The sequence below is a fragment of the Papaver somniferum genome, chromosome 2 (assembly GCF_003573695.1).
Source record: "Papaver somniferum cultivar HN1 chromosome 2, ASM357369v1, whole genome shotgun sequence".
Classification (NCBI taxonomy): domain Eukaryota; kingdom Viridiplantae; phylum Streptophyta; class Magnoliopsida; order Ranunculales; family Papaveraceae; genus Papaver; species Papaver somniferum.
Genome location: NC_039359.1, coordinates 154,647,834 through 154,671,036, shown reverse-complemented (window position 1 = coordinate 154,671,036; position 23,203 = coordinate 154,647,834). Strand labels below are relative to the sequence as shown.

Sequence of the window (23,203 nt, the reverse complement as noted above, 5' to 3'; positions counted from 1 at the left end):
TTTTGTCTCTCTTTTCTCAAAACTTGTGTAAATAATATTGAGTTCAACAAAGAAAATACATGTTAATAGTGAACCAAGTACCCCATAATAAGGTAGACGCACCCACTTGCCCTAAGCTCCCACTGCCCCGAGTTAGATAACTTAGTAAAAAATAAAAAATAAAACGAACTCCTCACTTACTGTGCAATGTTTTTTATTTTGGGCATGTAATTTTCACCTTTATTTGCCTAGGATCTTGAACACTATTTAGAGTAAAAAAATATGTAACCAGATAGAAGAAGAAGAAAGGATGATTTAGATGGATGGTAATAAGTGGTCCAAGTGGATGCATGGTGTATGATGTTGCTAAGTAAAGTAAAATATTATGGCATATAGGGTCAAGTAGACTCTGAGGAGTGAGGAGGGAGGTGAAACAGTACCCCTTCCAGTATTATGCAGATAGGATTTTGTCATTTAGGATTGTATAGTTGCATTCTACACTTCTCCTTTTGCCTTGTCTTTTTTAACTTGTTCCTTCTAGGGTTTGTCATTTTAATATCATCATTCATACAGTCACGTGAATCTCTCTCAGCTCCTTCTATGATCTCTTCCTTTATGGTCTCTTTAAATCTGATTTCCTTCTCAAATTATCAGACCATTTTCCACTTTTCTTGCATACTTTTTAGGTTTTACTTATTTCATAGCTTACCACCACCAGCACCTATCTATATAGATCTTTCTACTGGACAATAACTAAACCCTTCAGTTCTTTCTTTTATCACTTTTCTCTCTCACTCCCTCTCCCTGCTCTCTGCTCTCTCTCTCTCTCTCTCTCTAGATCTCTCTAATGACTCCAATTTACTCCAATTCAACACTCTCTCCTTTTCCTACTACTGTTGAGAGCAGTACTATTACTGATCATGATCATCGTGATCTTGACCAAGTAATTCAGCAGCATCACCACCATTATCATCAACACTTGCTCTTTAGTTCAACATCACCAACTTCTTCTTCTTCACTCACATCCTTTCCTACAATTTTCTTTAATAACCCAATTCAAGATCATGTAGGGAATTTTGGTAGAGATCATGAAGATCATCAACTTGAGGTATACATAGAGATAAAACTAGGGTTTAATTCCTTGTTATCTCAGTTATCATGTAGCTATATATATATATATATATATATTGTTTGTATTATTTGTGCAGTATAAGCAAATTGTATTAAAGCAAGAATTTAGATTTGATCCTTTATATTTTAGTATTGACAGTACTCTTGTTGTTGATCAGGTTATGAACAAGTATGTATTGCATGGTGGATCGTCCTCGAATGATCATCAGCCCCATCAATTCTTTCCATCTCATGATGATTCATCACATCCAACTCTGGAAAGCACTACTACTTCCACTACTATGGTTGATCACCAAGAAACTAATAACTATGGTAGTGGTCTTAAATTATCCATTTATGAACAAGAAGAAGAAGAAGTAGTTGATGAAGAAGAAGAGGATAACAAGGATCATGATGATAACGACTACAAACATATCGAGATCGGATCATCTGTTAAGTGGATGTCTTCTAAAATGAGGCTAATGAAGAAAATGATGAACAAACCTAATAAGTTTGATCAGTCATCAGCTTATTCTCCACCTTCTAACAAAGACAACAACAACAATACCATTAGGGTCTGTGCTGATTGTAACACAACAAAAACTCCTCTCTGGAGAAGTGGACCAATAGGTCCCAAGGTACCTTAATTCTTTCACTCTCTTATGTGTTTTCCCTTCTTGATCCTCTCTTTAATATGGATAATTTCATGATCTCATATAAATTTTGGTGTGGCGCGTGCAGTCACTATGCAACGCTTGCGGAATTCGGCAAAGAAAAGCAAGGCGAGCAATGGCAGCTGCAACAAATGATGATAAGGTAGTTGTTGTTGCAAATGATCGCAAAGAAACGATCTCGTCATCTGCTCCGAAGAATAATAAGATCAAGATCAAGAACTCGTCGACGGCCAGTGTGACGACAGCAATACCAGCAGCAACTACGACAACTGAAAGCGGCACAAATAATAGCATGATGCCATACAAGAAAAGGTGCAAAATTGTTGGACCAAGTAGTAACTACGATAATAATAATAATAATAGTAGGAAGAAGTTATGCTTTGAGGATTTCACAATAAGTTTGATGAGCAATTCATCTCTTGATCATCAACAAGTTTTCCCACAAGATGAAAAGGAAGCTGCAATTCTACTAATGGCACTCTCTTATGGTCTTGTTCATGGTTGATGATCCATGAATGAATCCATCATTAATATAATTATTAATTGTCGTTTAATTTTAATCTTTTAGGAATAATTTTTGGTTATCTGTTTTCTTAATTAAAATAATTATTTAGCTAATTGAAGCTATATATATAATTGTAGAAGCATATGTAGTGTGTGTGATGAGTGTATTTTGTAGTAAGAGGGAGTGATTATCAAGTTTGAGTATGGGGAATCCTTGAAACCAAGAAATTTGAGGATTTCTATTTTATTAATAAGAAAATAAATGAAAGCTTTTTGGTGAATTTTGTGAGCTAAATTTTTTTTTAATCGTTTTTGTGCTAATTACTTGGTAGTTTTTATATATCATCTGATGTAAATGTGTTTGTAATATCTTTTCACATTTCCTTATTATATATCTACCTGTTCTATAATATCTTTTGAAGTTTTCATTTTCAAATCGGTCAAAAATGTATATTAATTTTTTCTCATCAATCTTTTTTTCCCTGTTATTTTTTGCTTTGTATTGGCTTAACCACCCTGATGCTTTTTTTTTAATATATTTTGTCATAAAAAAATAAAAAAAGAATAAATAATTAAATTTGTTCATGCCTATGTCTATGTTCTTGAGCACACAAGATCAATCTTATAGGTTTTCATACCTATTTTGATATCTATGTATAACTTCTTGATTTCCTTCAATCTTCTATATCATTTTCTTGTTGGTTATCTTTATAGAAAATTGTTATATACTCAAGATAATTTGATCTTGATCTTCCTAAAAAATATTCAAGAGATAATAAAATTATGGCTTCAAATCAATTGCCATGAGTAATTCTGATCTGTGATCTCTCATAAGTAAAACCATATACGTAAACCCTAATTGTGTAATAATTCTTCAAAACTCAACTTTTGTGGAGAACACCATACATTCTTTTGTGGTGGGTGTTGCCTTAACTTGTACTACTATACTACTCTGGCTGATGTATATGTTGTTTGTGAGTACTATCGAGTTCAATATTTCGAGTTCAGATTGCCAGTCGTACGCACGCTCAATTCCTCAATCGATCATTTTCCAATAATTCTTTTTTGCTTTTGTTCTTCATGCTAATCATATCAGGAAGGGTACATTCGCATTGATGAATATATTGCATACACCTATCGGCTTGTCAATGTGAATTGCAATAATGAACTCCAGTACGTAGTTAGGAATACTATATGCTCATAAGAAGTACCGACAGCAGCTAGTTACCAAGCAATGCCAATTTTTAAAGGTAATCGAGACAATTCATTGTATCATTACATTTTATCAACAAGTACATGCAAGAACTGAATTAATATATTTAGTTGGTGGACTCAGTAACCGGAGGATTTCGGTTTCTTTTTTTTCCTTATTCGTTCGTTTCTTTGATAATTTTTCTTTGGATACAGACTTCCTACTTGGGGCACCCTAACAAGTGATGACATCTACTATACGTATATTATCCTCCTGTAAAATATATCTATGAATTTTGATCAATTGTGCACATCTATATGGACCTGTGAATTACATAGCTATTGCATTACGTGCACAAACATGCAGCGAAATTGTGTGCAAGTTTTTAGTCCAGCCAAATTTAAAGGTTCAGCGGGATTGGGTTCGTTTTTGCGCAAACATGCAACAAAAATGTAGTGAAATTGGATGCCTTTTTGCACAACCACAATCCCGTCCTGCATTTCTCACATGCTTGGTTCTCGCTTTGCCGCATTTTCTATTTTTTTTGCTCAAAGAAAAAAAATCAATAGGAAACTAAGGTTGTTTTCTCTGACAAGCCCAGTTTAGGGGCTACCAACATAGTTTCCTTGTTGCAGTCCAAGCCCAAGGCATACTGTCTCCTTCTAAGTGTAAGTGAACAATGAACAGCAACAAAACATTTCACTATGGAATAGTTGACTATAAATTCCAAAGCACCCTAATCACAGTCTCATGTTTATAGACCCTCGTTAGAAGTAAGTCAAAAGTGAATACACGATGAAAATATCAATATGTCTGAATCTGCCGCAGTACTATTGCACAAAAGAACTCATGAGGAGTTACAAGGCATGCCAGATTGATGTATCCCATTTGATAGCTACGATTGCGAAATTTGTGCCTTGAAATTTTGGTTGGTTGTTGGAGATGAATGAGCGAATTATATAAAATGTAATGCTAGCGTGAAGCTACAAATTTTCTTTTGCAAAAATGGAGTGCCGTTGTTATTTGGAACCGGGGGCAGAGTTTTAAATAGACAGTGCCAATGTCACCTGTACAGGGTTTGAGCTATGCCAATTGCTTGTGTTTTGGTTTTCTTTCGAAGTTGGGGATCTATAGAAATGAAGCTTAGGAATGTCGAAAAATCCACTTGGAAATTAAGAGAAAACACAACCACCATAAATGTATTTATTGTTCCTGCCATGAGCATATCTTTTATTATCTTTTGTATGGAGCAAATCTACTCAGCCAATAAGATTCAACCTGGTGCCTCCAGATAAGTCTTGCATAATCTTTTTTATATTTTAGAAAAATCCCCTAGATTTTGTACGACTGGTTGGAATATAATTAGAGCGGAGTCTGGTACAGACAGATGCCTGTGTTTTTGCCAATTGATTTTGCCTCCAAATAATATTTGCCGACTAGTTTATAAAAGTTATGGTTGTGTATATATACTTCAATCTTCAGAACATCTGGTAGTGCTCTTTTATTATCATTTCCCTTTCCGGCAGTTTTATTTAATTTTGCCACCTCCTGCTTTATCAAGTTTGTAGATGCGAGTGTGCGAAAAAGAACCTTGAACATACGTACTTAATTTTATAAAATTAAATTAGTTATCTAATTTGTCTTATCAATCCTCATTACAACCAAAGTAATAATATAAAATATAGCCATCCTTGATGATAATGTTTAGATATTACTAATGATCATGCATACTTTAATCATCTAGTTTAACATAACCAAGATTAGTAGTGGAAAATTACTATCTATCCAAGAGAAAAATGGAAAGTTTGTGTTTACTTGTCTCTGCAACAGTTTTCTTGTCTATTGCAACTTTTCTTCTTTGCACTAATAGTACCAAGTTCTTCAGAAAAAATAATGGCAGTACTAGACCATCACCATCATCATCGGAAATACAACTTCCATTAGGTACTCTAGGATGGCCTTTCATCGGCGAAACTATAGAGTTCATCTCCTGTGCTTACTCCGGTTCTCCGGAAAGATTCATGGATAAACGTCGTTGCCTGTAAGTACTACAACTTATTGATATCGATTACCAAGCTTTTCTTGTTACTAGTATTACCGGATGACCGGATTATTTCACCTATATTAAGTTAAAGTAATTACTGAATGAGTAATTAGTACTAATATGATTTTACTAATTAATTCTGATTAAGTTGTTTGTGAAAAATTAATCATACATACTTGTTATCTAAGACTCAAACCAAGAAGATGGTTACATGGTTATGATTTGCATAGTTATTTATTACTCTTATTTTGGATCCTGGTTTCACCAGTGTTATTGGATTTTTATATGTGTAGGTACGGGAATGTGTTCAAATCACACCTGTTTGGAAGCCAAACAATCGTGTCAACTGATGCAGAAGTAAATAAACATGTTCTCGACTCGAAAACTTTCATACCAGCTTATCCAAGATCACTTACTGAGTTAATGGGAGAGTCATCAATTCTAGTCACAAATGGAAATTTACACAAGAAACTCCATGGTCTTATTGGGGCTTTCCTTAAATTTCCACAACTTAAGGCTCAAATTACACGAGACATGCAAAAGTACGTTCACGAGACTATGAGCCATTGGAAAGATGATCAGCTTATCTACATTCAGGATGTCTCCAAAAATGTATGTCTCTCCCTCCCTGGTTTTGATTTTCTTTCTTTGCCTCTGTCTGTGATCACAGCCAAGTTAGTTTAGATGAGTCCATCACACCTTTAGTTGGTTGTTGTTTACATGATACCTAACTCTTTTGACTTACATGCAATGTGTGACAAAACATATTTGTTTATTCGAGTACCCCATAAAATATAAAATTGAGCGTAACACTTCAATAATTCCTAGTGACATGGCATCGAGTTCGACAGTTACTTGTAAAAAATGAGTCTCAGTTCAGTCGTACATGATTTTCAGCCTTTTACAGTCAATCTAAACTCACATTTTAAAAGAGTTTTTACGATAAATAATTTGATATTATTAGGGATAGAAAGACCCATAGAATTCAAATTTTGTAGAAAATAATGCAGTTGGATTGAAATCCAATCCGAGTACCTAGTTTAATTTATAAGAATTACCCCTTGTTCATTTTTGCATTACCAGATTGCATTCAAAGTGCTAGTCAAAGTATTGATTGGTCTAGACCCAGGGGAAGAAGTGAAATTTTTAAACCAACAGTTTCATGAATTTAATGCTGGGATTATATCTTTACCAATAAAGATACCTGGGAGTAGATTATATCGATCATTACAGGCAAGTAATTATTTACCTTTGTAATTCAAAGTAATTACGTATTACTTAAAAAGTTAAAATGAAAATTTTACTTAATTATGAAAACTTTGAATTATTAATCTTGAATCATTTCAGGCAAAGAAAAGAATGATGAAGGTCATAGAGAAAATTATCCAAGAAAAGCAAAAACACAACAGCAACGAAATTCCAAAAGACGTTATCGATGTGTTACTAAATGACCCAAATGAACAATTAACACCGGGTTTCATTTCAAGCAATATGGTTGATTTTATGATCCCAGGGGAAGATTCTGTGCCCGTCCTTATAACATTGGTCGTGAAATTCCTTAGCGAGTGTCCCCAAGCTCTCGAACAAATGTTGGTACGTATGTACATGCATATCCCGGTATCAGCTCTGTGAGTTTGTTTTTTTATCAAATTAAATCTCGAGGTCCGTTACAATAATGGTGATTCTGTTTTTAAATTTAAGGAGGAGAATATGAACTTGAAAACACTCAAAGATCAGAAGGGAGAACTTTTGTGTTGGAGTGACTATATGTCTCTACCATTTACGCAAGATGTAAGTTAGACTCATCAAAATGATGTACATTTGTGCTAAACTTACTTGTCTTATCCTCTGCGTGTTCAAACACTTGAGATTCTAAATACGCAAATACGATACAGGTGATTTCGGAGGCACTAAGATTAGGAAACATTATAGGAGGAGTCATGCGCAAGGCCACTAAAGATGTGCAAATAAAAGGTTACTTAATTCCAGAAGGATGGTGTGTGTTTGCATACTTTTTATCGGTCCATCTTGACGATAAACTTTACGAAGAATCTCATCGATTTAACCCCTGGAGATGGCAGGTAATTTTAACCCAACCTTTCTCTTAATCCAAATGAACTTATTAGATTGGATGTGTTTATCCAAAACTTTAAGGGTTTTACAAAACAAATGAATTTATTATATGTCACCAACTTGGTTGGGAATGACAAATGCAGGACAACAATATAGGCACTTGTAATTTTACTCCTTTTGGTGGTGGCCAAAGATTGTGTCCGGGTCTTGAATTGGCAAGGCTTGAAACTTCAATATTTCTCCATCATTTTATAACTCAATTCAGGTATGGATATACCCAAAACTTTTGTCTCACCTTACACAATAAGTGTTGCACATGATTAATAGTACCTTACTGTTTCCTTGGTGATGCGTGCCCAACTAAACATGCATTTCCCTAGATCTATTGGAATGTTTAACAACACTTGAAAATAATAATAAGAATAAGAACAAGAACGGGTCCCTAATTCAGCTGGTCATCCCTGTTCCCTAAAATTTAATGCGTTCCAGGAGGTCGCAGATTCGAGTCATTGCAGGAATTAATATGGAAGGTAGTGTTAGTTTGCCCCCCTCCCGCCGTTTCGGCTCCCTTGACTAGGACAGCAACCTGTTACAATTAATGTAATAGTATGTAGTTGAAGTTTAGCTTGTTAGGCTTCCAACTAGTTTCATGTAATAATATCCATCCAATAATATAATAAAAAAATAAAATAATGATAATAATAATTAGAAGAGGTCGAAAAACATTTTTTCCCCTAATGCGCACTCATAATTGTGCTCAATTTACTGAATTTCAAAAGTGTGCTCAATTTTCATACAGTTGGGTGGCTGAGGAGGATGCAATTATCCACTTCCCAACAGCAAGATTGAAAAGAAGAATGCCTGTTTGCGTCAAAAGAAGATGAAAATTATCACACTTGATCGAGGTGATGATCACAAATATGTATATACACTACAACTAGAATCGAAATTGTATTACATTTGGTAAAAGATCATACACGGCTTAAGTTTACATATCCCTTTAATTAATGTGATTATTAGCTTTTCTAGATAGCATGCATTTTTGTTCCCATGTTGCAGGCTTTGACATGCACTCCACCAAACATTCGTCATCACAAAAAATATAGTTATGAAACAATATACACTGAATATACGTTGTTGATACTGTGACCATAATGGAGATCACTCCTCAGTCCTCAACTTCTTCTTCGGTTACAGGTAAACTCCAGTCAAGTTCTTCAGCTGTGGTCTGAGACCAGTTCCGTTCGATCCAACTGCAGTATAACTGCTCCTTGGTGTTGTAGAAATCAGTACCAGAATAATGTTGACTCCCAAAAGTGTGATACTTGCATGTATCGAGGGAATCATACACAATGTCTTCGCCATGGAACCTTGGGAAGTATATTTTATTCGCCATCCGACTATTCGGAGCGATTGCTGAGAGGCTAGAGGTATTGCTGATGAACAACATATACTTTCCTAAACTTTCAACCTTAACCCAAAGCATCGTATCCATATCTAGTCTAAAAACCTTGACACAAGTCCTGAATTGGCTTAAAAACACTGCCAAGAGGTTTCCTTCCAATTCTACTAGAAAACTCTGATTTATGGAATTGCACGGTCCACGCGGCTCGTCTAAAACTACCCATGTGCTTTCTTTTGCATCGATGCATCCTAAGTTCCCTCTTAAGTCCAAGCAGTAGAAAACTTCGTTATAAAACACTGGATTATTCCTCCATGGCGCGAAAGTAACACTTTTTAGCTCCTCGGAAGGGAACAAGTACATGGTATTATCCGCTTTGCTGAACATCTAAGAATCATCTCCTCGCGTTAGGGAGAAGATCCAAACTTGTTTGTGATCATAGTCAAGGTCAGCACCGGAGATGCCCACAACCACACAGTCTGAAGACGTGGGTAAAGAGGAGAAGGACATGCCAGAGCAAATATGACCGGGGTAATCAGGTAAGTCAGGAAGATGAGTCATTGCTCTTGTGAAAGGATTCTAGAAGAATATGGTTGTACTACCTTTAGACATTAGTAGCCAACCACCCTTTGAGAAGCAAATCGTCGCAGCTACTAACTTATTTGGCAGGTGAAGGAAAAACTTGTCGTTAGATAATGGTCCTGCTAAATTGAAGGCGCCATCGTTTAGTTTGAGGAAAATTAGCCATGGAGGTAAGGATGTGTGCTGAGTGTGTTTCATCTTTGTTGTAGTTGCGAGCTGATTGGCTCTACAAACTGCACGAAAATGTATATAATCCAGTAAGTTGAGATAACTTGAAATCAGCTCCAAGATGTCTGGACTCAAACTTCCCCAAGTCGTATGTCTTGATTCTTCTTCTCGTTCTAATTCCCCTCCACTATTCTTCCAGAGTATCTCCTTTGCACCATTGTCGTTTAAACTAACTTTTGTTTCCTCTGTAGATTCAATAGGGCTTTGCTCCTCCTCATTATCACCTATCATGTCATTTCTTACTGTCGATTGTTCACGTCTTCTCCCATCAGAAGCCCTACAAGTTAGACACAGAACCTCAATTAGCTTTTTGTTAATCTTCATTTAGGACGTATAAAGAAATTAGCACGAAAATGACAAGATAGTGTGCATGGATGCATGTTCGCATAACAATGTAAAACCAATCAAGATTGCATGTATCTCTGTCTATATATATATATATATATATATATATATCAAGGAATTACCTGCCAATAGTCATCCAGCTTGACGAGAACCATGGTGTTGGCAGATTAGGACAAGGTAAAGAGAATTCGAAACTTCTATCTTCAATGTCAAATTTATATAACGTCCTATTATCTCTCAAAGTAAAAAATACACAACCCCTTGCAAGTCCTAATTCTGTTGCGGAGCCGGAGCAAGACACTGAAGTACTATATCCGCTATCCAAAAAAGAAGACATGATCACCTAGACTTTCCAGTTCCTCCCAAGCCATCAAAGAAAAATCCATCCTAAAAACTTGCAAGTCAACAGGATCCGTCTCACTGAAGTACGGGCGATAGTAATGTCTTACAACCAAGAATAGTTCGTCGCATGTCTCGACTATATTTCTTCGCTGATGACTGGAGCATGAAGGTAAATTTAATCTTTCAGGAAGCGGAGGTACCATGAATAATTCATCACTTGACTCGACTATATTTCTTTCTATGATACGCGAAGTTATCTTAAAGGCTGTTTCATCATCGTAGTCATCACCTTCCACATAATCATTGGACTCATTTTGTGTTTTTTCTATTTCTAGTAACAAACCATCAATGCAAATAATGTGCAACTTACCTTAAACATAGGAAATGCGCACCCCCATGACCCAATCTTCTTTGATAGACCTCGGAAAATTCTGTACCCTCCATTGTTTGTCTCCGGGATGACAATATAAAAGAAAGTAAAAAGATTTACTTTCTTTATTACCTCTATGATGGAAGAGGAAGTAAACAACAAATTCACGAAAGTTACTGCTTGCTACCGGGTGGTGATAAAACACAGCTATGAATTTCGTACTTACTTATCCAAGGGAGAAGAGAAGGTAGTTCCATTTTTTCCAATGACTCTGGATTCCACAAAAAACAATCCCCATACTTGGAGTGTTTGTTTGTTTTCTTTTCGTCATCTAAGAACATGATTAACCATCCTTGATGGCAAGGATATTGATAATATCTATGGTAACGCATCTCCGGTATGGTTTTTCGATACGTTCTATTACTCGGATCAAAAGGATCACAAAAAACTTGGTGTTCACCCTTCTTTCCATGCAGGAATACAAGCCATGGGGATATCATAGGACAGGGTGGACAACCACGACCACTTGCCGCCTCTGCGTCAAACATGATGAAGGGAATTGTGAAAGAATTTAATTAGACGATGATGAGAAAAATACCAAAATCAGAAACTCTCATCTGTCCCATTGTTTTGTTGTAAAGAGAATGGGTGGTTAACTCAATATTTATAGTCCATGGATTTCTGAAAGTGAATATAATATCTGTCCCATTCCTTATTATGGACTCCTCCAAATCAGTTTCCCTTTTCTAGAAGAGAAATCGCTAAGCATGGACCTCGATGTAAGCATTAGCAATTGGGAAAAAAACCGTTTAGTCCAAAAACGCGTCAAAAAATATAAAAAGTATGGATTAGTCCATCCGAATTAATTAGGTACAATTTAGTCCAAAAGTTATTTAAAATGTGAAAAATACACATAAAACCTCTTGATTTACAGTTTAGTCCAAGGTGACTCCTGAGAATGTCAGCAAATTTAAATAATATAAAAAAAGAATTAAAAACAATTTATCTTTCGAACCGTATGTCCAAAATTCACAAACTTTATATATTCAGAAAGCTCTTTCCGAGAACTACAAAAAGAGTACCCATATGACTATATAATTCTCATTGTTAAAAAATCTTAGTTTACATTGGCGTACAAACATGTACATGTCTGCAAAAACCCAAAAATTCAAAAGACAACAAGGTGCACCAGTTTGTACACCAACATAGCAAAAGTAGACTGCAGCTGAATCTCATACGATAACAAGTTAGCTAGGTGATCCATTCCCAAGGGTTTACCGAACGCTCCTCTCATACCAGTTTGAAGCATGTCAGCTCCGGTACACGAAAGCATCTTGGTGATACGCAAGACATGGAAATGATGTATTTATACTGTTCATCTATACACACAATGACGAAGAGGGAAAAGTGGTCAGCACAGAGATCAAACTATTGTTTCATGAAGTTTTTAACTGACAAGGAATCTAATAAAATAACAAAATAATTATACAGTGGGATCTAGATATTGGTGACTCGTAAGCTAAAATACGGTTGTAGCACCGGTTTCTAACTTATTTTTCACCTAGGCCTATAATTGAGTAATCACTGATAGCATGAATACTGGGTAACACATTGATAAACCATCCAGTTCTTACAGGCTACAGATCGGAAAAAATGGTTATACTAACTTACAAGTATGAGCTTAAATCTGTTTATTTGTCTGCATAAATTATTTTAATTAAACTGTTCGAAAATGGTACTGAAGTTGCAACAAATATCCTAGAATGTACATTCTCTTTGCCTAAGAGATGTTACAAGGATCCAAATTTCTAATGAGCGGACAAGGAAAGAAGTCTTAAGAAATCTCATACAATTTCCATAATCCAGGAAATGTAAATGAGAAAAAACATAAACGGTGTAAGTAGTGTTAGGCAAAATCTTACCAGACATAATCTACTTCAAAGGCATTAATAGATTAACAAAATCTTATGCATGTGTTGTGTGCAAACAAAGATTTTTCATAAAATCAACGTACTAATATAACTTAAACTGGGTCATAAGCAACCAAAGTAAAATGTACTAAAAGAGATTGGAGTCACCTTACTTCACATTTTGGATCCTACAGAACGTCTTATTCTTCCCATTTCCCACCTTTACCAATTCTAACATAATATTATCGTATCCCATCTCCCTATGCATTTTTGGAATAGGAATCAGATGGAAAAAATGAACCCATACAAGCAACAAAGGAGATATACTTTAAGTTAAGTAAAAAGCTCAGGTTCTTGTACTTTTCAGAAAAGTCATCTTTGCTCTTGACATTCATAGGGTCAAGAAGATGACACAAGACCCCTGCAGTTACCATTATGGTATAAGAAAGAGATGCAGTAACTTTTGATGTTTTGTGGTATAAAAATCCAACATTTGTACCACAAAAATGCACATCTTACTGAGATAACACAATAGTGTACAACTTTGTAAACACCTATAGAAAATCCAACACCTGTCATATAAGTGTACAACTAGTTACACCTAAATAATCAACATTTGGACTACAATGCACACCTAAATAACATAATATGTGTGTACAACTATGTATACATTAGTGTTTTCCCTAATTTCTTAGACTTCAAAATGAATAACATGTGTACAACTATGTACACCTTAATAATCAACACGCGTAAATGAAAATGAAAATGAAACCACCAAACAGGGAGAATTTAATTGGTTGAATCGAAACAGCTAGACTGCTAAGTGATAAAATACAATTCTTCGATATATAAACAAAACGGATGATGGACATATGGTATGTGTATTTAAGAACAACAAGCTTTTAGCAATTCTTCAAGTAGTTTTATGCAAACAAAACTAATGATGGACATTAAGTATGTGTAACAATCTTTTTGCAAACCTTCATGTAGTTTCTGACATGAGCCAAGTTCTCTGGAACACTCCACCTCGAGGTGGTAAAACTTTGACGCCAAATTCAAATTAACGGCTGTGAATTTCTCTCCATTGACAAAAGGATCCTGAAACAAAGAGAATACAATCACAAATTATCAACAATACAGTTACAATCGAACAAAAACTAAGTACATGTAAAACAGAACAAGCACATATAAACAGAAAGAAACACATACAATAGGTGTACAATTATGTACACATTAAGAATCAACATGTGTACAATTATGTACATCTTAGTTATTCACATGCGCACTAGCTTGTACACCCTAGTTTCATGGGTGCTTATACTCGGTAACAACTAACAAAGACAATATCCATAGCCAGAAGGATAAATTTAACAAATCCACAGATAGTGACCAATATAAAATCTCGTCTGCCGCCCGAGATGCTAAGTGAACGGTAATATGATTTAACCGAAATTTTCGACTACATGGAGACATTGTAAAAATGGAAAGTTCATAATAGTTAAATTTACATTTCGAAGATTCTATTTTTTTTTTACTTTCATCCAAGTCTTCCCCTTTCTTTTGTTTGCACAACTTATAACGAATCATCAGTAGAAATATGCAGAAATGCAAGATAGGCTTAAAAAAATATTAGATATGATATTGACAATATGCAAATTAAGTTAACTGTTAGAACATGCGCACAATGATGAGTCAGGTGTAATAGCCTAGCGATCTGCACAAGTGTGTACAGTTGAAGATCCTTAGTATACAGTCTTTAAATAGTCTAATAAAGGTACACTATATAGTAGCATGATATGTTTATCCAAGTGAAGAAATTCTTGAATTTCTGCATGAGAAAGATACGCCTACAACGTTTTCAGTGAGAGAAGAACAAAAAGAGATAGCTACGTAGATAAATTAACGATCAACATGTGCACATTTATGTGCAACGATCAACAAGGTGTACAACCATGTACACATTCATGATCAACGGGTGTACAATTATGTACACATTAAGAATTCAATAACAAAAAGTGGTTTAAATTTAATTAACCAATTACGGTTTCAATAACAAACCTGAAGCAAAACGGTCATAACGAAGATTGTTATAAAAAGTGTAGTCGTCTCAAAAACTTGGAAATTTAGGTTCGTTGGGCGCACCATGATCCGGTCAAAGCTAGGAAATTTGGTCGAAAATGTCAGCAACCACACAAAATTTATACATTAATTAGTGGAAAACCTTGGAAAATATATTGCGAAAATAAAACCAAACCAAGCCAGAAAAAATGAAAAGACTAAAGGTCTAAAAATTTTATATACAAATTCAAGTGAAAAAAAAAGAAAAAAAAAAGAAAGGAAAGAGAGGAATTATTGTATAGAAAGAATGAGCATAAACTGAAACAAACCCACACGGTAATCACTACACCTACTAATAGCTCAGCCACATTCAGCATATAGTCAAAAGAATAATATAATTTGAAAAATGCAAAATTAACCACTTTTAGTAATAAGCTTAATCCCCTTTGCCAGTGATTAAATTAAACAAAGTGTAAATGGGAAAATCTAAGACCACCCAAGTTAACTAAAAGCATTATAAAAGAGAACTACTTGGGGTTTATACGTGAATGTCTACACCATCATGACTTTTTTTCAAAATTAAAAGCGCAACATAACTACTTACAATCATATACTTTCAGATTGAGCAAGAGTTTCAAGTTAAGTACCTTACTAGCACAATGCTTACATAAATGATGCTTGGATTTTGTAACCACGAGATCCAGTAAAGATAATTAACAAATGAAGATCATTCTTAACACCCCAAATGAGACCAATTTCCTGAGCCACAAAAAAAACCAACATTTTAGATACTTGCTTAGCTTGGGTATACCACCACTGAATTTCAACCAAATTTTTATATGAACAAATTAGTAACAACGAAGAAATAGCATAAACGTCAGCTTTTTACTGGTCCATTACCAAAGTTCAATAAGTAAAAGAGGAAAAAATTTCAGCTAGATAATTTTCTAAGAAATTCAATAATTAATATATGTAAGACAACATGACTTACCTTTGAAGCATTCAACCAAACGATTTTGATACACTACCGATCACTATTATTATCTACACTAAATCAAAGGCAATTATTAGGTAACAAAACTTCCTAGCTAAAGTAGGCAGTACATGTGATTGCTAGTTAATTATACCCTATTCAACATACCTCTTAGTCGGCATGTCCTTAATATCTTCCCATTAAAAATCATCGTAATATTAATATTTTCAAAATGTAGCTATCAAATTTTAGACTTGCTTGTAACAATGCTTTGCAATAAAAGAAATCATCGAAGTAATTAATTCAATCAATGTGAATTTTCATGGATACTTCCACACTAAAATTACCTCCATTAATCCAAGGAATAGGTCAACACTATATAATCTGTACTCTAGAATGCTTTAGCATAGTACCATAGTTGAACTGGAAGGTAAATAAATTCAAATTCAAATTTATGAAAACTGAAACTAAAATAAATTTGATTCGTAGTAAAGATTAAGTTGCACTGATTTCAAATCTAAAATTTGACTTTGGATCGGAACCATAGTTTTTCGAGATGAGTTATAAAAAAAATTGTGAAAATTTTGCCAACATTCTTATCTCAAAACAACTATCAAGATGAGGTGGTTATAGATTTAAAATATGATCATGATGCATTTGAACTGATCAAAGAAACTAGGTTTTACAAACTACAATTTTTTTCTGGAATCAATAAATTAACAACTGGAATCAAATTAAATGGAGTAAAAATTTATTTAACTTATCTTTCCAATCGCTTTAAATGATGAAAACTTCAAATTAATTTGCAGAAATTGAATATAATTCACTTTTCTCCTGGATCTCGACTTGATCTTCAAAAGAAATCAACTTTAATGAGTATTTGTTTAATTCTCAAATTTAATTGAAATGATGGTGAGAGAGATTCCCAAAGAGTTGTTTCGATGTTGATAATCAAAAGAAAGAACTTGAACTGTGGAAAGTAATATGGGATCAATGATGGATGGGTATTTTCGACATCATAAAATATGGATTTGGACTGAATCGTTGGAAAATGGACTAACCCGTTGTACCGTTGGTGAATTAGGACTTCCTAGTACTAGGCTTGAGAGGAGTGGACTAGAGTGTCTTAAGCCCAACTAGTTTGGGCTACTACTTAGCAATTTGAGGACCATGCCTGCCCAATTTGAGGGGCACCAAAAACAGCAAAACTGGAAAAATGTTTCTTTTACTAAAGGGTAGTTTAGCCTTGAGGATAGCAAGCATTCCACCTGTTTGGCATTATATTTGGAATATTTTAAAGATTTAAAGATCCAGATAAATAAAGCTCTCACGTTCAAACGGCAAGAAAATCCTCGTTTTCTATTGGCCGAAACAAGCCTTGATTACGTTTCCTGTTTAAATGACTCTTGACAAAACCGTTGTGGTTGTCATCCTTGTATAATGCCATGCAAAACAAAGGTTCCAATTTCGCATGACAGGTTTCCACACAACTTCAGATAAACTGGACAAAAGTACACGACTGCTAAGGCGACAAAACCAACTGTGTGTAGTCCATGGCACCTTAACGGCTTAACCTTTTGCGTTATGTTTTCAAGTCCAATGAACATGCTTGCAACCGAATCTAAAAACCAACCGTGTAGATCAGTTCTAGATGGCCTTAGCTACTAGACAACAAAAACAGCCAATTTTTTAGCATGAAAAACACCTTAATCCAACTCATGAGCTCCTATAACAAATTTTAATCTCCAATATTTCGAGGAGAAAAGATAGGATATTGCCTGATCATTACAGAAATCATTTACCTCTAATATAGATTGATAACTCATACCACACTGGTGAAAAAACACAAGTCCCCACAACTCTTACAGTAATTAGTTCCCTAAGAAAACAGCATAAGAGCATTTCTTCAATCAGTTAAAAAAAATCTAGTTTTAGCAGTTCTTTTAGATAATTGCTGACCACCTAGAATATACTATGACAACAAATGGCAACTATGGGATTTCCATTATTTTTTCACACGACTTCTCCTCTTCCTCCCGAGCCTGTTCTCCACCTGTTTTCCCATTAACATTTTCCATGGTTCCGTCACTTGCATCCTCGATTTCTTCCTTACCTTCCTCTTCCTCCTGAGCCTGTTCCCCATCTGTTTCCCCATTAACATTTTTCATGGTTCCCTCACTTGCATCTTTGATTTCTTCCTTACCAGCAGAATTCTAATGGTTTTCTCATCATTAGCATTCTCAGAGGTGGTGCCGACAATGGCTGCTTGAACATCCTCACCATCTCGCAGTCGAAGAAGAATCTGGTGTTTTTTGCCTCCCTCATGGTCAGCCATAACAGCGGGGCTATGGCACCCTATCTGGCAGCACTCGCACCAATATTTAAATTTTTTCTTGAAACCATCCGTCTTATGCACGTCCTGTTCACCCTTCTTCTTAACCTGCGGTGCCTTTTTCTCCTCATCTGGTTTCAGACCACATATGATCTGCTGGGCTTCTGCCTCCGGGTTATCACTTTTCTTCTCTGATGTGACTGTGCTGCTAGTGTCCTTACTTACTGCTGCATTTGCTTTAACTGCAGCCTCCTTCAATCTGTGTTTCTTGCCTTTGATATGGTCGTTCAGACCTTGTTCACATGTCACTTTCACCTCACAGAGATCACAAGTCCAATCCTTCTGGATTTTCTTCTTTGAATTACCTAGAAAACCAGAGGTTAATTTCCTCTTAGTCCCAGCAACACTTGGAGTCGGCTTAGGCTGCAAACAAAAATATATTCAAAATCATCATATTCTGAAAGGTAAAGATCGCTCTACGGATTTTATATATGAACTTGCACCCCACCCACCCACCCACCCCCACCCTTCACTTCAATTCTAGAGACATATCATATATGTTGCCTGATTTTAGTTAAAACAAACTTTTGAATTTGTTCTCAGTAACTAGTACCCAAACTCTGTATATCTCAGAAATTTTACCACTAATTTAATAGTACAATGCGATATACACTTAGAAATTTTACCCAACCGAACCCTGTTTTTTTCCAGCAAGCTCTCAAAATATATGAAATTGTCTCTAAAATTGAGATTGCAGAACATCCAATGGACTATCAAGAAAGTGACAGAAAAACTGAAAAAGGTTTTCTTCCATGAATGAATGAACATAATAGGATTCTGATTATAAATACTTATATTAGCTTTTCCAAATTCAGTAGAATCAATTAAGCAACTAAGAACATCAAGTAAATACTGAAATTCAAAGAACCAAATGAAGCAACAAGGGGGTTATAAAGCACTTACTATAAACAAAACTGGTCCTTTGTTAATGTCAGTAAGCTTAGCTGCGTCAGGATGTCTCTGAAAAGGAGAATTCTCAATTCTTCCAACTTGTTGTCCAAACAAAAAAGATACCCTTTCATCAAAAGCCCTGGAATCATCTGGACTATGATTAATATGATGCACTAAAGAGCTCTTTTGATCAGACCACATTGGCAAACAGGACGAATTTGTCACTAAAGAGTGCCCTTCATCTCGTTGGAACCCGAACCCTCTCTCCATTGCTAATTCTCTTCTTACTTCTACTTCTAATGTTTGCCTTCTTATGATTTCTGCTGCTATAATCTCTTCTCTAATTCGTCTTTTCTCTACTTCTCTATGAAACAATTCTACAGAATTTGGATTCCTCATTAGTTCTGAGAGTCTCGCCCCATTCATTCCATAACCCCCTGAAACACAGAACCCAAAAGATTAGGCAATAAAAATCAAAAGCTAGAATAAGTGGGGTTTGTTTCGCCCGTACCTTGTTCTGCAAAAAAGTTATTGTTTGAAGAAATAGGAAATCCTGAAGAAGATCCATTATCATCTGAATGAAACCTCAACTCCATGGAGAATGATGACAGGAGGAAAAGAATTTCACTATGTCTTTTACGGTTTTCTGATTAGAAAAAGGAAATCTGAAGGATTTATTGGGAAAATAGGGTAAAAACGTTGGGTCTATTGGAAAAATGGGGTAAAAGGATCAACTGGAATAATAATAGCAGTAGTTACAAACACAAGTAGGGAGCACGTGCATGCACGTTGGCAAACACTATGCGTGTGGCTCTTCCATGTCGAGTGGTACCTGCATCCACCAAAAGCTATCATCTTCATATGATCAACACACGTATCACAAATTTTATTTGATTCTCGTGCTAATAAAATTCTGACATGTGAATAGTTTTTCATACTAAGAAAAATCAATTATCCCTGTTATCAAATCCGAGCCCATCAAAACGATCTCTACCATGAAGCATTCTACACTCTTAAGTACATTGCCTAACTCCTATACAATTTCAGTGTAAACTCTTCGTATTTCTCTACTTACATTGTTTCATCCCTCAAGATAATGAGTTCTTCCTACTTTACAAGAGATTCAGCAAATAGAAATGTAAGGCAACACAAAAGAAACCAAACCCAAATGCCGTTTTTAAGAAAGCCTAACATTGATGGAACTACGCGAAACCAAACAACTTACAAGATTCAAAATTAAGGTCTTTTCAATCAACCAAAACAGTTAATAAACATTCTTACATGGCGCTGATCTCACGGCTAAAAACATATACTGGAGGAAGTTTCGCACTTGTTCAACTTTTGTTCATGAGTTTATCAATGAAAAAGCTCTAAACTCAAAGAACAAATATCGCATATATTCTGAATAACTTCTTCAGTAAATGGTAGTATGATTCTGTCTTCAAAATATTGACTGAATAATCCCCAATAGCAGTTAATCCCAGCGTGAACAGTAAAAAGCCAACAACATATAGATAGAAACTTTAAGTATGTTCAAAATGATTCAACCTGTGCATTTTCACTATATTTTCATAATTAAGAAAAAATCACATACAACCCAAATTTTGTCGAACACTTCCATGGCATAATCAATGCATCCAACAATCACACCAAACCCAAATTTTTGAACATTAGACTCAATCCCTGAAGTAAACTAATACATGCACGACAAACAGTTTTCGTATTTCAGAATTATCATTGGAAGACCATAAACCAAAACAATTCCCAAATCAAAATCAACACCAAACCCAATTTGAATCTCAACGCATCTATTTCAAACCCAATACTGAATTCACAACATAAAACCCAAAACCCTATTTTGATCTATATTATTGATAAATAGAACAAGAAACAGTAATCAATATCAAAATCAAAACAAAACGAAATAAGGTCTAACCTTTAATCCTGTGTTTGAAGATGTGTACAGAATTGTTTTTCAGATTAAGAGACTGTTAGATCTGGTTGTGGTAATGGCGGACCTGAAGGGTTTGTTTATACTTCCAAGGGAAAGAAAGAAAGAAAAAGAGCCGAGCTACGCCGCAGAAGAGACCAGCCAGACAAAGAGGGAGAAGAAGTAAGCCACCGATCACCATAATGGTTGGATGAAAAGCAGTTTTAGCCAGAAAGGGGAAGTCTGGAGTTTGCGCCTTTGGGTCCAAGTTCATAAAGCCCAGTAGTTTCTGATCAAGTTCAGTAAGAAAGAAGTCAAAGGGTTCAAAACTACGGTCTTTACCCAGTTAGTCGTGACCGAACTTCCAAATAATTATAGGTTAGGAGTTCAATTCCCGTGTTATGTAATCAAATCAAAGCAGAAAGAAAAAGGTAGTTCATTCCCCGTCGTGAAACTTCACGGCGAGTGTCCTAGAGCTCTCGAATAAATGGTGGTGCACAGGTGCATACCCCCCATTACCTAGTATTAGCTGTGTGTTTGTTGTTGTCGTGGTTGTGTCGATGTCCTTTGCAAACAATGGTTATTTTCTGATTTAAAATTCAGGAGAGAAAAACATGAAGTTAAAAGTAAGATCAAGGATCGAAAGGGAGAACATTTGTTTTGGAGTAACTATATGTTTTTACCATTTACGCGAAATGTAAGTTGTAATTTTGCTCGTAAGAGTACCTACATTTGTAATTATCTTATATTACTTTTCCTATCATATGTACATTTACAAAGAAAGTAACTAAATTTTCAAATGTTATATAGGTGACAAAGACATTGAAATCAAGAAACGTTATAGGATTTATGTGTCAGGCCAGAAAAGATGCGACGGGTCACTTGATTCCGGAAGAATGATGTGTGTTTGCATACTTTTTATTTGTCCAGCTCGATGACAAATTTTACGAAGAACCTCGCCAATTTTAACCCGTGGAGATGGCAGGTTCCATAGAACTGACCTTTAATACCTATTGACCGGTGTATAAAATATCTTTTACTTTCCTGTTGAGAGTAATAGAGGTCAAGACTCTTTTGCAAATCTAGAAACTCCCTTCTTTCAGCTTCATTTAATCTTTTTGTACATCTATCCTCCAAGTTGCATCCTTCTGCATACATTTCTGCTAAACGACATCTCTAAGTTATACTCATGCTCATTTAGCTCTTCATGGCTATCCTATGAATGCTACAAACAAGAAAAATTATGTATTTGAAAAAACGGAAATGCTAGGTTCTCCGAAATTAGAAAAATCCGAATAGATATAGTGGTTGGGTCACACTTTAAATGCACTCAAGTATTCTATTTATTGGGGGTGTCACCTCAGATGTTAGTATCCGACCTGGGGAAGTTACTCCAAGTCTGGGAGGTGTTGGAATCTTGCAACAATTAACAACACGTTAGATTATCAAAATAATATGTAAAGAATCGAATCAAAACAATTCTATCGAAACAACTTGACGAGGGAAGAATCACAGGTTCAACAAGTTGTCCTTAACACATTAGTTCGCGGGTATACTCGAGATGAGTAATGCTAAACCCCTCACATCGAAGATGTGTCCAGGATAAGACTTCCCCGATATAACTTGAGTTAGCACAACGCAGGTTACCCACTCTTGAACTTAGCAACAGGGATTGGAAGTGAACACGCCGCGGAAGATAAAACAAAAAGATGATGAAAAGAACAGTCGCTTCTGGTATGTCTTCTAAACAAGTTTCAAGTAGTATTTATAGGAAAAGATTACTTGTAAATCAAGTTAGATTTAGATTTCCGTATAAAACAAGTTTCTTGTAGAACAAATCAAAAACGAAAAAGGAATTCTCATATAAATAAAACACTTAAGAAAATTATTTTTGGAATTATTTCTGTTGGAATCATTGCTGAATTATGCCTGCACAACAAATAAAATCAAACACAAAACAATTAACGTTATAGCTGAGTCTCGGACTAGGTCGCTTTCTTTAAGACGTTTCGCGGCTCTGCCCAAGATTGTGCAAGCAGTTCTTCAATGGCGCGTCGTCCCCAGGATAAAACAGCCGAGATCAGTATCTCTTTCACAATCACTCTTGCACGATGAGAGGATGTGAAAGTTCTACACTTCATTCTTGCTCAGAACTCTTTAGAAAAACCAAGGATGATCACACGCTTGTTTTTCTTTCTCACAAG

At 35.4% G+C, this 23,203-nt stretch overlaps 3 protein-coding genes and 1 long non-coding RNA gene across 6 annotated transcripts; 2 read left to right on the top strand and 2 right to left on the bottom strand.

The window, feature by feature from the left end:
• Positions 1 to 482: 482 nt before the first annotated feature.
• On the top strand, positions 483 to 2,548 carry LOC113349512 (putative GATA transcription factor 22). Its single transcript, XM_026593488.1, has 3 exons — positions 483 to 1,087; positions 1,269 to 1,727; positions 1,831 to 2,548. The coding sequence occupies exons 1-3, from the start codon at positions 827 to 829 to the stop codon at positions 2,266 to 2,268; spliced, it is 1,158 nt and encodes a 385-aa protein (XP_026449273.1). The 5' UTR covers positions 483 to 826; the 3' UTR covers positions 2,269 to 2,548.
• Positions 2,549 to 4,941: 2,393 nt separating this feature from the next.
• On the top strand, positions 4,942 to 9,058 carry LOC113349511 (3-epi-6-deoxocathasterone 23-monooxygenase-like). 3 transcript variants are annotated; one of them, XM_026593486.1, is made up of 9 exons: positions 4,944 to 5,500; positions 5,797 to 6,115; positions 6,587 to 6,736; positions 6,851 to 7,096; positions 7,205 to 7,294; positions 7,399 to 7,584; positions 7,720 to 7,841; positions 8,376 to 8,481; positions 8,774 to 9,058. In XM_026593486.1, the coding sequence occupies exons 1-8, from the start codon at positions 5,256 to 5,258 to the stop codon at positions 8,458 to 8,460; spliced, it is 1,443 nt and encodes a 480-aa protein (XP_026449271.1). In that variant the 5' UTR covers positions 4,944 to 5,255; the 3' UTR covers positions 8,461 to 8,481; positions 8,774 to 9,058. The 3 variants fall into 3 exon arrangements, with proteins under 3 accessions (XP_026449272.1, XP_026449271.1, XP_026449270.1); XM_026593485.1 differs by lacking the exon at positions 8,774 to 9,058 and having other exon boundaries at positions 8,376 to 8,604; XM_026593487.1 differs by lacking the exons at positions 6,587 to 6,736; positions 8,774 to 9,058 and having other exon boundaries at positions 4,942 to 5,500; positions 8,376 to 8,604.
• A 2,806-nt stretch (positions 9,059 to 11,864) lies between these two features.
• Positions 11,865 to 15,572, bottom strand: LOC113354149. The gene is made up of 4 exons (XR_003361697.1): positions 15,461 to 15,572; positions 14,814 to 14,913; positions 13,736 to 13,853; positions 11,865 to 12,224 (listed from the first exon to the last, which is right to left on the bottom strand). It is a non-coding gene; the product is annotated as an uncharacterized LOC113354149 (long non-coding RNA).
• Positions 15,573 to 17,571: 1,999 nt separating this feature from the next.
• LOC113349510 lies at positions 17,572 to 21,194 on the bottom strand. Its single transcript, XM_026593484.1, has 4 exons — positions 21,006 to 21,194; positions 19,581 to 19,901; positions 19,082 to 19,506; positions 17,572 to 18,541 (listed from the first exon to the last, which is right to left on the bottom strand). The coding sequence occupies exons 2-4, from the start codon at positions 19,663 to 19,665 to the stop codon at positions 17,951 to 17,953; spliced, it is 1,101 nt and encodes a 366-aa protein (XP_026449269.1). The 5' UTR covers positions 19,666 to 19,901; positions 21,006 to 21,194; the 3' UTR covers positions 17,572 to 17,950.
• Between the last annotated feature and the right edge of the window lie 2,009 nt (positions 21,195 to 23,203).